At 38.5% G+C, this 13,193-nt stretch overlaps 2 protein-coding genes across 8 annotated transcripts in view; one reads left to right on the top strand and one right to left on the bottom strand.

The window, feature by feature from the left end:
* Nucleotides 1-300: 300 nt before the first annotated feature.
* Nucleotides 301-10,563, bottom strand: ACOT13 (acyl-CoA thioesterase 13). 2 transcript variants are annotated; one of them, XM_001375471.5, is made up of 4 exons: nucleotides 10,462-10,563; nucleotides 9,882-10,019; nucleotides 2,920-3,104; nucleotides 301-602 (listed from the first exon to the last, which is right to left on the bottom strand). In XM_001375471.5, exons 2-4 carry the CDS (start codon nucleotides 9,975-9,977, stop codon nucleotides 446-448), a joined length of 438 nt encoding a protein of 145 aa, XP_001375508.4. In that variant the 5' UTR covers nucleotides 9,978-10,019; nucleotides 10,462-10,563; the 3' UTR covers nucleotides 301-445. The 2 variants fall into 2 exon arrangements, with proteins under 2 accessions (XP_001375508.4, XP_007487931.2); XM_007487869.3 differs by lacking the exon at nucleotides 10,462-10,563 and adding an exon at nucleotides 10,131-10,268.
* The window catches only part of TDP2 (tyrosyl-DNA phosphodiesterase 2), a 29,429-nt gene continuing 26,756 nt past the window's right edge, over nucleotides 10,521-13,193 (top strand). For all 6 annotated transcript variants that reach the window (XR_008917635.1, XM_007487866.3, XM_007487867.3 and 3 more), the window contains exons 1-2: nucleotides 10,521-10,664; nucleotides 10,750-10,859. Coding sequence is in view for 5 of the 6 variants with exons in the window: in XM_007487866.3 (XP_007487928.1) it covers nucleotides 10,521-10,664; nucleotides 10,750-10,859 (254 nt within the window). In the remaining variant the exon portion in view is untranslated. The remainder of the gene's footprint in view (nucleotides 10,665-10,749; nucleotides 10,860-13,193) is intronic.

Below are 13,193 nucleotides of genomic sequence, written 5' to 3'. Positions count from 1 at the left end.
GGTTTCATTATGACTTAGGTACTACTAGTAAAAGATATTTTTGAAACTCTTACATAAGATCTAAAGTCGTTTTCTTTTTTTAAATGGCCCTTGGCCCTGCACATTTGTAATTTTTACCTTCCACTAAAGTCATTTGTATTTTTCGAGTTGTATAAGATTGATTAGTTGTGAAATTAAAAGGAACCACTCCCTGCATACATTTGTGCAAAACTTAACATTAATTTTATGGTACCCCACCACAGTATTCTCTGCTGGATATACTGCTTCAACTTTAGATAAATAGTCTTTGCTTTTGAGTAGTTTCCCCAGAATGTAACAACCAAATTTATTTTCAAAATTAAGCTTTCAAAAGTAAGTTATTTGTTCAAATGCAAATACAATGACATTATGATCAGTTGCTTCTTGAAGAGCAAAATATTGAGAAAATTTTGCTTTTTTTTTTTTTTTAGCTTCCTAGATGTTTTGTATGTCTGCCTTGTGCTACCAACTTTCCTGTGATCTTGTTTGTCAGGTCCACACTTGCAAAGCCAAGAGTTTTTCCTTGCTTCAGAACATGAGCAGCAATCAATATTTCTTCTCCTAGCTTAGCCGGGGACAAGTACCTTGAATGAAATCATAAAGGGACACAATTAAAGAAAATGACAAAAGGAATAAACACAACTGCTATCTAATGTTCTGTAACGCCCTTCTAAAAAACTCTACATTTTACAGAAGAGACTCTTAAGAAGTGATGTTTGCCCAAATTTACACTAGAAGGAAGTAGAGCCAAGATAGTAGAGCCATGTCCCCCTACCTCAAAATCTATCATGCTTTCAACTAGTTGGTATTGCTTCTAAGAGTATTCTACAAATACCAGGAACATTGAAGCAATATCTTGGCCTGCTCTTTACATTCACATGTCTTCTAAATGTATGCCATATACTTGGTATGTTCTATTTGACTTGATTCCATGTAAGTTCATTTTAAAATACTTTAAGAAAGTGCTTTTACGCCAATCACAAGTTTACTTCTGTTATATCTAAATATCTTGCTAACCTTAATGCAATAGTTCTTAAATTTCTATTACTAGGTTCCCTTAATTTTTTTTGGATCCCTTTACACTCTTAAAAATTATGGAGGACTTAATTATGAGTTCTTACTATAGGTTATATAAATATTTTAGTATTGAAAGGGTCCTGGATGTATTCCCCAAGGGCCCACGGACCTCACTTTGGGAATGGCTGCCCTACTTCAAAGGAGCTTCAGGAGCAACTATCTTTTGTTTCCTTGCCAACACATAAAATAAAAATATCAAGTTAAAAAGGTTCCAGGATGCAGTAAAGGAAGATTTCATTTCTTATGTAATGGGCCAGGTACAGAGACTATTTTTAAAAGGATTAATTGAAAATGCTAACCACGGTTAATTAAAACTTGTTTGATAACTTTACCCCAATTTTTTTCTGTTTCCCAATTTGGGATATCGATAAACTTCTGAGTACAAAGCTTGAGGGGACTTATCTCCCTTCGAATCGTTTTAGAAAATTAGGGGCACAACATTCAATCTTGAACTTCCTCTTGTTGGTCTGACAACCTACATTTGTGACCTACTAAAAGATTCATGGCAGACACTTAAAACACTTGCTGGTTTTTATTTAAGCATTTTACCAGTCAAATTCTTAATAGTGGAATGTTGAGGTAGTTTTAATGTTGTGGAATCTACTTAACAAAGAAATTCAGTTTCAAAATAGAATATATACCCCCATGGACCATGACAGTCTCATTTACCAGTACTCATGCCAAGAATTACAGCCCTGCCATTGAACTGACTTTCAAATATGAGCAATGCTGAACAATTTACTCAAGACTATCCTAGATTCCCTTCAAGTGACTCAGCTTGATAGCTCCAACAAGGGATTGCCTAACAGGCACCTTTGGCTATAAAAACTTAATTTTTTTCAGGGTAGTTAGTTTCAGAAATGTGTGATTTTTGTGTTGAGGGGCAAGGGACAAACTATTCAAGTTTTTTTAAATATTCATTGTTGAGTTTGAAAGGAAGTTGATGGTACACCCATCTTTTTTGATATTCAAGCCACCATCATCTTTCTGAAGCTTAATGACTCATTTTTACTCTAATATACTCTTTTACAGAAAAGGACAATTCAGTTCTATCTTGTGTTCACTGTTTGGCAAATACACTGACCCAAATACCCTTTCCTCAATCAGATGAAAAAACATGACATCTGGAACTCTCACAATTCTTCAAAAGGGTCATGGAATCTGCCTAAAATATGGCATATCTTCAGAGTCTAAGGAAAGGATACTAAGAAATGCAAGGAAGCCATGTAATCTCTTTTCCTGTGGCTGTCCTTACATATAACATAGTAGGAAGCATATACCCTAACCAGTAAGTTTCTAGTGTATACTCAGGTACTTCCAGCATGATAATTCTTTTCCTTTGGAATTTTATTTTGAGGTAATGACCCATATTTATTTTGATAACTTTGTATTACGGTGTGTCATGGAATTTATCTACTTAGTTGTATATAATGGTGCAAGTTATATTTAAAAAAGAAAAGGTACCCAACACAGTGGGAAAATTTATAGCTTAAAGATATACCAATTAGGAATCAGTGGGTAGTCTTGGGATTTTTTCCACTTTGGTTGTTTTCCTTTCCTTTTTTTTTTAACCCTTACCTTATGTCTTAGAATCAATACTGTGCAGCTGGTTCTAAGGCAGAAGAGAGCTTGACAGTGGGAGTTAAGTGATTTGCTCAGGGTCATAAAAGTTAGGACATATCTGTGGCTGAATTGGAATGCCGGACCTTCCATCTATAGGCCTAGCTTTCAATCCATTGAGCCACATCTAGCTGCTCCCTTATTTTTTTATCTTAATAGCTCTTTTCTCTCAGTAGATGCCATTTAAATTTATTAGGTACATACGTTATGTTCATGTCCACACTGACTCCAGCTGCTCCCCTTTCTGTATTGATAAAAGCTATTGTAGATATAACATCTACCAGAGTTGCTGTAAGACCACCATGTAGAGTGCCCAACTTATTGGTATGCTCTTCTTCAACTTTCATTTCACAAACCACCTTTCCAGGACTTGCAGAAAGAAGAGTAACCTAAATGTAGAGGAAAGATAACACAACTCTTCACTAAACCCAGCACATAATTTTATCAGAACAAAGAGCAAGCCATACAAGTAAGATGTATTTCTGGGTGAACCTAAAGTTTGAATGAAACATCAAATTTCATCCCCAAATTTGGTGTAAATTTTTAATTACAACTTTTAAAAGTTTATCTTAATAAAAAACTAAAGTTAAATAAAGTAAAATAGTCTCAACTGAAAATGGTTATGTTATACAATTGTGTTAAATACAAAGTATTTCTTATACTGTATTAAAACAGTAAACAAAAATTATTCCTATAGGATACATTGTAGAGACAAATGAAATCTTATTTCATGTAAATGTGCTCACGCCTATATAATATTTAGCCATCACTGGAGTGCTTTGCAAATGTACCATTCCCAGTATTTTCAATGTGAAATGATTATCCTTCATGTACTGACAACTTTTATGAGCATTTCTTTCCACTTCTGGGCTGCCAACTCAGCTTGTATATTAACAAATCCTCAGGAAAACAATTTGTGTCCAAACACTGTGCCTTTCTTTACGTGTTTGTAATAGCATTCCTACCTTGAGGAGTTTACATCCTGGTTGTGAAGGTAAGATTTACAAGAATCAAAAAATAATCTTTAAAACCCTCAGTTGCAAATGAGAAGAGAAAGCAGGCATATTTCTGAATATCTTAAATGGGAGGATAGGGGGCAGCTGGGTGGCTCAGTGGATTGAGAGCCAGGCCTAGAGATGGAAGGTCCTGGGTTCAAATCTGGCCTCAGACACTTCCCAGTTGTGTGACCCTGGGCAAGTCACTTGACCCCCTTTGCCTAGCCCTTACCGCTCTTCTGCCTTGGAGCCAATACACAGTATTGACTCCAAGATAGAAGGTAAGGGTTTTAAATAAAAATTAAAAAAAAAGAAAGAAATGGGAGGACAAGGAAAACAAAACTTATGAGTCAAAGTTTTAATTTTTAAAAATGTGAGCAAAATGTGATCAATGACATGTAAAACCAGTGGAACTGAGTGTTGGCTACAGAGGTGGAGGGAGGGGAGGGAAAGAACATGAATCATGTAACCATGGAAATTTTTTCTTAATCAATTAAATAAAAATTTAAAGATTAAAAAAAAAAAGACAAAATGAGATAACCTTTGTAAAGGACTTTGCAAATCATTAAAAAAAATGTGAGCAAAATGTAAAAGGGAAGTGAAATGGTGACCAAAAGGTTTTTTTTTTTAAATCCCCAATAAAAAGAATATACCCAGATTCCACTGAATGTAATTAGGCAGTTTATATATAAGTAAATGCACATAAATGGTAAAATGCAGTCTTTCTCAACCATGAAATAAAAATTAAATTATAACCTATAAGCAATACCCTGGTCTTGGGTGAGGAAAGTGCCCCCTTTGGCATATGTCTTTGAAAGCTCCTTTCTAAGCTTCAATAAAAAGAAAATCAAAAGCTTATTTCATCTATCACAGGTAATTCTCTGAATAGCATTTAAAAACTTTAGGTCATTTTCCCAGACAGAAGAATGAAAAGGAAGTGTATTCTAAGAGGAATTCTGTACTTTCCCCCTTCTCCCTTTTAAACATTACCTTCTGTCAGAATGGATTTCAAGTATGTGTTCCAAGGCAGAAGAGGTAAGGGCTAGGCAGTTGGGGTTAAGTAACTTACCCGGGGTCACACAGCTATGAAGTATCTGAGGCCAGATTTAAACCCATGAGCTACTATGTCCAGGCCTAGTTCTCTGTCCAATGTGCTACCTGACTGCCCTGATCTATACCCTTTAAAATGACAAATTTTAAATAGCCAATACTTTCCAGTTCTTTGCCTATCTGCTGCTAACTGAGCAAAAAAAATGGGATTATAGGCTGTCAATTCTTCCTTAGATCTCAAATAGAGTAACAAACCTTATAGGATCATTTGAGAGAAAAAGAAATAAAGTAAAATTTGAATTATAATGGATGTGAAAATGCTTGGTAAATTGTAAGGCACTATTCAAATGTAAAATAGTGGTATTCTACTAGAAGTATAAACTGAAAAAGAGTAGATAACAAAGGCCCAGCAAAGAGAAGGTCAATCAATATTCCCCATGGGTGATTTTTATTTGGTTTTCTCCGGTGTAGCATCAAGGATAATGCTGAGGTTACACATCTAGGTGGTAGATAGAATGGTGGTATGTTTGATAGAAATAAGGACATTTGAAAAAGGGGTGGGTTTAGTGGGGAACGATGAATTTGGTTTGGGCATGCTGAATTTTGAATTGTCTTGAGATATCCAGTTGAAATGTCTAATAGGCAGCTGGTGGTACAGGACAAGCTCAGGAGAGAGACTAAAGCTGCACCTATATATATATGTGAGGTACTAATAATGATTAAATTTAGAGGAACTGATGAAGATCTTTTGACAGTCATAATCAGGTCCTTTGACTCAGTTATCACTTGGTATCATGATAAAATACCTTTAGGGCAGGGGCTGGATATTATATCTCTTTATATTCCTCAAAATACTTTGGACAGTGCTTTGTCCAAAGTTGTCATAGGCAACTAATCAATATTGATCAAATGACATCCATTAGAGTGAGTCCAAATTAAAGCTCTTATTTGTGTAATTCTCTTTCTTTTTGCAAAGTCTGAGGTAAATAGAAAAAATGGATAATTTCTCCTTGCTGTCTAAAGATGCAATTGTACTTTTTACTTTTTATCCTACATAATACATGTATTCCAGATTTGATTATTATAAATATGCTTTATTTTTATTCAGTATTTGTTTAGCTTTCTTTCACTGCCAGTCAGAAGGGTAAAACTCATCTTCTACCTCTAAGGCATCTCCTGTTGCTTTGGAATCTAGGTTGCATGCCAGTATACCCAAAGCTAAGTATTTGTTCTACAATCTCTGGCTCAAAGTTTACCCATTCTACACTACTATATACCCCTAAAAAGTAATAAATTCCAGGCTATCTTATAGTATAAATTCTTGGAAAACTAAAATTTGAATTATATTGGATGTGAAAATAGTGCAAGGCACTAATCAAATGTACTATCTAAATTTGGATCAAAGAGTAATATACAGGTCATAGAGACAAGCCATGGAAAATTTAGACATTAACTTTGTAGTCAGTTACCTCAGAAATCATTAATGAAATCAAGTCTACATTCTTCCAACAGCCACTAAATCTTCTAGAATTTCCTATTTATAGAACTTCTACCATCTAGTTCAAACAGTCCTTCAGGGAGGGCTAATTAATTATTTCTCTATAAAATTCAGACTATTATGAACTTATATAGAATAATTTGTTTAAATTCAGAAATGTTATTTAGAGGTGACAGACTATTATGGATAGAGAGGTGCCCTGGGAGTCAGGATAACCTGGTTTAAGATCCTTCTCGGATACATACTAGCTATGTTACACTGGGTTACTTGGCCTCAGTGCTCTGGGCAACTCTATAATGTTTGGTACAATTGCTAATTTACATTGGTGAGGGGTTTGGAGTGGTACTCACTCAGAATCTTCCTACAAAATCTTTCCCCAAAGTGTTAAAAATCTGTGAGTAAACATTAGGCACTTTTTACTTTGTGCTGAGCATTATAGTCTTGGAGATATACAGAAAGGCAAAAAGTAGTCCATGCCCTCCAGGAGGAGGAAGAGAGCACTCTTAAATTCAGTATATACAAAATACACACTGAATAGATAGAAGGTACCCTCTAAAGCTACTTATTCTCTCAGCTACTGAGAGGACAAAGAAAGACCTACAGAAGGTGGGATTTTAGGAATCCTGAATGAATAAGAGGTAGATCATTAAGCACTTAAAATAAGAAGTAACAGAACCCCTAATTATCTAGTTTTATATATTATTTCTTCCAGGTACTCATTATTCTGGCATACTCTCCTTTTAATATAAAACCATAACCTTGGTCTGAACCTCTGAACTGGTTACCACCCATGCCTAACCTGCTCTCCTTACTCACTTCTGCCGCTTCAAGAATTTTCCCTGGTCACCCTTTTCAGCATTAGCTGCACTTTCTTATTGCCCAATTTGACGGTCAATATGGAGGAGTCAGAATAATAGGGATTCTAAGAAGGGTATAATATTAAAATAGTATACTTCACTCCATTTTGTTTTTTAACCACCATTTAGTGAAGCCAAGTTTCAGTTCTTTTTAAGTCACTTGATTTTAAGTCAGAAGTTTAATCCCCTTGCTCCAGTGTCAACTACAAGAATATCATACACTACCTCTCACCTGATTGTCTCTCAATAAGAAACCTGGTGTCATGATCACTTCACCTTGTTTTTCTTGGTTTTCATTCCCTCCAAATTATTTATTAACTAGGAAAGGGTCCTTAGCTACCAAGAACTTGGGCACTCAATTAAACCGGCATGCAATGTTTAATAAATTGTCTGGATAATACTCAGTTTCTTTATTTTAGTTTAACAGTTGTGGCTAGTTCCAGTCATTCACTTTGGTAAAATTACTTCCACAGCTAAATAAAGGCAGGGTTAGGGTGGGGCAAGACTTGAGACAGGAAGAACAAATGAAGGTTGTTACTCAATAATCTAGGTGAGAGATGAGGGATTGAAAAAGGCTTCTGGTTTTATGAGTTGAAGAAATGAGACACAGATGAGATGTTATGAAGATTGGTAACAATAGTATTGCATAGAATTGAGCTGGCTCACCAAAAGATTAAGATTTGGGTGAAGATTTTAGGTAGTATAGGAGTCATGGCCTAGAAAAGTACTGAGTAGAAGGATTAGGGGTCTCAGTAAGGAAAAAAGAATATGATTAAAGTTTAGGCAAAAGTGAAAACTTTGGTCAAAGGTGGTTGGTCAAACTCTGCTTAACCAGTTAAAAGAATTTTATTGTTCATGAATTTGGAAACAGAACATTTGTTGGTGATCATTGGTTCAAAGGTGTGTCTGTATGGGGAAGTGATGGAGTAGAGAAGTCATTGTGAACTGAGTAGATTGAGAGTCTAGGAAATTAGTCATTGAGGAGGAACATTAATATGTATTCTGAAGTCCTTTAACATGATGGTAGAAGTTGGTGGAAAGAAAAGATTTTAAGCCAAGGTCTGAACTCATTGAGAAAAGAGGGAGAATGATCTGGAAGAGGATTGGTATGGATTGGGTGACAATTTTGGATACCATGAAATTCAAATAATTTGCTGAATGATGGTGGAAGAGAGTTTTGAGGTTGCATTGGGGAACAGAGAATATTCTGACACCCATCTTGACCAGCAAATTGGGCAATATGAAAGTGCAGCTAATGCTGAAAAGGGTGATCAGTGAAACTTCAGGAAGCAATAAGTGCTTAGTGAACGAAAGAAGATAGGAGGGAGAAAGGAAAAGATTTAGTATGAAGGAAATTTATCATTATGGAGCAAGTATCCAAAAATCAAAGTAGAAGGGGTGGGTAGATCTGGAGTGGGACACTGTAAGGGAAACAGTAGGCTAGAGTTGAGGCAGGTGGAACCAAGGCAAAGTATAGTTATAGTGGGGTTTGTCATCAGTAGCCAAAGTTTTAGAATCAAGAGGATGAGAATAACAGAAAGGAAAGAGGGGAGGAAAGAAGGGGGTGGCCACATGTTCACAGGTTGCTGAATAAGCTCCTCTCTACAAAACTGCTTCCCAGTACCAATCAAGGGTAGACAGTTATCCCATATTTATGTTTCATTCAGTCACAAAAAGCCTTCACAACCTGCTTTAGAAGAGATAGACTTCATTCCTCCCCCCCCCCCCCAAGTACTCAAATATAAAATTAAAGTGAAAAATCATATGGCACTTGCCCAAGGTCTCACATCCAGTTAATGTGAGGCCAGATATAAACCCAGGTCCTCCCTATTCCAGGCTCTAGGCACTCTATCCATCATGCTACCTGGCTGCCCCTACTCATTTGATCTTTACAACCCTATGTGGTCATATCTTGTATTATCGGCAATGTTTTGCAAATGAGGAAACAGATTCAGAATGTTTTTTTATCTTATCCACAGATGTTCAGTTATTACCTTTCCCTACACTTTACCACCTGTTCTTTTTCCTTACTGAGATCTCTAATCCTCCACCCTTCAATACTTTCCTAGACTAACATCCCTATACTAGCAAAAATTCAGTCAGAAAGTGATTTGCTCATAGTCACAGAACTGGAATAAGGAGGCAGTATCCAAATTCAAGTCTCACATGACAGTCATTAACATTCTGCATGGCATGGTGGTGCTTCCATCTAGAACATTCCAAGATTTTTCAAGCCTCTACCAATTGCTTAGTCTACCCTGAGTGTAGGCACTTTCCAACATCCACACAAATGCAACATTTTCCAAGCGTTAGTAGATTACTTATTATGGGCCCCAAAATTATTGCTTAGAAGCTTCCCTGTATTTCCCCAGGTGAATTATCAGACAACAAATACATTGCACTGGTCTTGGCAGCTCTACACCTGAAGCCCTTCCAATTTGACAGGCAAGGGCACAGAGACACCAGGGTCACTTTCCTCCCACACATAGCAATGTCCACAACAGGGCATTAATAAGGTGGAGGTGGCAGCCTTCCTAATAGGAATGAAATCACTAGAATTTGGGGGTTCGAGGGAAATGGGGTTAGGAAAAAAACACGGCTACTGACAAGCTTTGGGGCCTGATCAGACCATGGAGTACCGTGGGGAAAAAAAAAAAAACAGGCCTCAGTAGCAGAGAGTCCTAAAACTAGATCCCCGCAACCCACTCCGATGCCCGAGTACACGCGTTCCGCTTGGGCCACGAGCCTGTGGCAGGCTTCCGATACCTTTTCTAAAACTCTATCAAAGCAACGAGTGTCCAAGATCGCCTTCAACAGTTGCTGTAAGTTCTGCAGAGTCTGGGGACCCATTGCCAGCCGCATCTCAGCTTCTTACTCAGTTCCGTTCAAACGGAAAAAAGGAACCTATAAACAAACAAACAAACAAAACAATGCAAAACAACAAGAACAAAAAAATAACCCAGGTAATCAAGGGAACAACAATCGCCGAAAACAAGTTCTTTCAAAAGCGACGACCTCCAGGATGACACCCAAAGTGACAGCCGCGGCAGATAAAGATTTTCTCTGGTGCTCCCAGATCCTTCCGGCAGCTCCCGAAGACAGCAAAACTTGAGTTCCGCAGTTCGGAGCTCAGTTTAGAGCCGCCAGGAGATTTAATAGAACCCAAATCATGGTTCTATCTGCCCCGCCTAGACCTGGCCAGCCCCTCCCAGGTCGCTCCCCCTTTTCCCTCCTCCTAGAGCTGGAGAGAAGGGATAGAAGATGAGCATAGACTACAGGTTTCCCTGTCGGGTTGTTTGTACAGCGCCACGCGCCTGCGCAGAGTGGGCGGAGGAGGAAGCGGCACCTTAATTTGGACTCTGTGGCCCGGTGACTTGCTGGCGGGTACTGGGAGCCTTTGGAGCTATGGAGGTAGACGGCACCGTGGCTGCCCCGGAGGAGCGTGTGGTGGAAGAACGCCAGCGGCTGTGTGCAGAATTTGCGGCGATTACGGGCCGTGGCTGCGACGTGGCTCAGTGCTATCTGGCGGAGAATGACTGGCAGATGGAAGTAAGCCAGCGCTCCTTTCTCGGGGCCCCGGCGTGGGGTGACTGAGCGCTGCTGCCTCCATCCCTGTTGTGCCTTTGCTTTTCAGAGGGCGCTCAACTCCTACTTCGAGGCGGCCGTAGACCTCGGAGCTCTGGACTCGAGGACGCCGACTCCTCCGACGCCCCCGCTCGCCCCTACCCCAGCTGAGGCGGTCTGGTGAGTGAGGGAGCGGGGAGGGGGGGGAACCCCCAGATAAGGGCCCCGGGCCATGGCTCTGCTCGAGTTGTTGTCTCTCCCTCCAAATCTGCGATTGTTTACTAAGCTCTTGTCCAGGCTCTGAGCGAGGGGCTGAGGATGCAAAGAAAGCTGGATGAAGACCAGCCCTTGCTACTTGCCGGCGGCTACGTTCGTACTAGATATGTATGCATCCATTGTTGTATGGGCACATATATACATGAGTGCACCTATACACACATGTATGTATATGCGTAGATACCTGTGTGTGTCTGAAGGAAATGGAGCTAAATTTAGGGAGTTACATAAGCAGGTAGGTATCCACCAAACACGAATTTCAATATGGAAGGAGCTTGGGAAACCTTCCAAACTACGGATTTTGTTTATTTGTTTTTGTTTTTTTAATCCTAACCTTTTTTGTTAGAATCGATACTAACGAAGACTAAAGAGTTGTAAGGGCTAGGCAATTGGGGTTGTGGCTTGCCCAGGCTCACACAGCTAGGAAGAGGGTGAGGTCAAATTTGAACCCTGTACCTCTTGTCTCCTGACCTTGCTCTCTATCCACTGAGCCACCTATCAGCCCAATGGAAGGTTTCGTAACGTGGTACTCTCTAAGGGGGCAACATTAGATAGAATTCAGGGGTCCAGGGAGGGAATTATATCTTTAATTTCTTAAACCAACAAATTTAGCATTTCCTTTGATTTATGAAGGTAGGCAACAAAATATTCTGAGGATTTCTAGATTTCCAAAAGGGTTCTTCATCTAGGAATGATTAAAAGTCCTATATACTCCATTCTCTTCATTTTAGGGATGAGAAATTTAACCTCTAAAGGGACTAAAAGATTTAGCCAACTTGGGGCCACACAGATCTAACTGTAAGTGGGAGAAGTAGAATTTGAACCCAGGTCTTCTCCTTCAGATCCAGTGCATGATAATTACTTTTCATATCCAATCTGTTGCCAAGTGTCACCAAGTCTTTTGTAGAATATGACTCCTTTCCGGTCATACAGCCACCCCTGGACTAGATGGCTTCTCAGGATCATAGTCTGTATTGCACCGAAATCCCTTCATTCCTGGATGGTTTCAGTCTTCTTCAAATTGGTCTTTCTGCTGAAGTCTCCCTAAACCCAGTTCATCCTCTATAACAATCTTCCTAAAGCACAAATCTGAGCATGTTATCTCCTGACCTAAGAAACAACCATAGTTTCCTGTTATCTTCAGATCAAATAGAAAAATCCTCTGCCTTTTATATTTTGTTGTGTTTTTTTTTCAACCTTTACCTTCTGTCCTAGAATCAGTAATAAATATAAAGGCTAGGTAATTGGGGGTAAGTGACTTGCTCAGGGTCACACATCTAGAAAGTGTCTGAGGTTAGATTTGAACCCAGGATCTCCTGCCTCCAGAACTGACTCTCTACTGAGCTATCTAGCTGCCTCTTTGTCTGGCATTTCAAGCTTTTCATAAGCTGAGCTTTTTCTGCCTACCTATCACAGTTTATCTGCTTCCTACCTTTTTTGTCTTAACACCACATATATGTCTTGTATGTACAATTTTTTTTTTTTGCATGGAGTTTCCTCCTTTAGAATGTGAGCTTTTTGAGGGCAGGACCTAGTTTTGTTCATTTCCTTTAATTCCCTGCTCTCAGCACACCTATCTAGCACATTGTAAAAGTTTGATGAATGCTTTTTGACTGATTTTCTTCAAGGATGAGAGATCATGTATGGAAAGCACAAGACTTCAGAAGGAATAAAAATCACTTTAAATAGTGCTTTAAGGTTTGCAAAGCACTTTAGATAAGTGATCACATCCCTTTGAGGTAGGTGCTATTGTTCTCATTTTATGGAAGAAAACTAAAGTTCAAAGAAGTTATCTTTGCTCTAGAATACACAACTAATAAATGGCTGAGACAGAGCTGTAACTGAAATTTTCCTGATGGTGGCAAGGCCAGGGCTATCTACTAAGCCAAGAAAAAAACCTTTAACTTAAATTAAACTTTAAAAACAGTTGACATTTAGATTAGAAATGGGCTATAATCTCTATTGTCCTTTATTCAAGTAATATTGATAAACTATGGAAACTAAGAACCAGAAGTTTTTAATTTAACACATTGCATCTTTGAATAAAATTCATGTAAACTCTAGCAAAACATTTGTTAGATAGAACTTTTGTCTACTTCTTATGAGAGGGGATGGTATGAGCTACAAAGGTTAATAAGTCTAGGCATGAACCCATAAAGAATCCAAAGTCTAATAAGGAAATAAATGATATACCCAAATATTTCTAATGTAAAGCAGAACAGGGCCATTACATAAGAA

Source organism: Monodelphis domestica, chromosome 3, assembly GCF_027887165.1.
Source record: "Monodelphis domestica isolate mMonDom1 chromosome 3, mMonDom1.pri, whole genome shotgun sequence".
In the NCBI taxonomy this organism is placed as follows: Eukaryota; Metazoa; Chordata; class Mammalia; order Didelphimorphia; family Didelphidae; genus Monodelphis; species Monodelphis domestica.
The sequence above is the reverse complement of the archived record's forward strand: the minus strand, read 5'-3'. Positions and strand labels throughout refer to the sequence as shown.

Excerpts from the sequence above, each read along its gene's own strand:
- ACOT13 (XM_001375471.5), bottom strand. The coding sequence starts at position 9,977 with ATGCGGCTGGCAATGGGTCCCCAGACTCTGCAGAACTTACAGCAACTG. Across the intron at positions 3,105-9,881 it reads TTGATAGAGTTTTAGAAAAG|GTTACTCTTCTTTCTGCAAG; the intron begins GTATCGGAAGCC and ends CTCTACATTTAG. Across the intron at positions 603-2,919 it reads AGTGTGGACATGAACATAAC|GTACTTGTCCCCGGCTAAGC; the intron begins GTATGTACCTAA and ends ATTTCATTCAAG.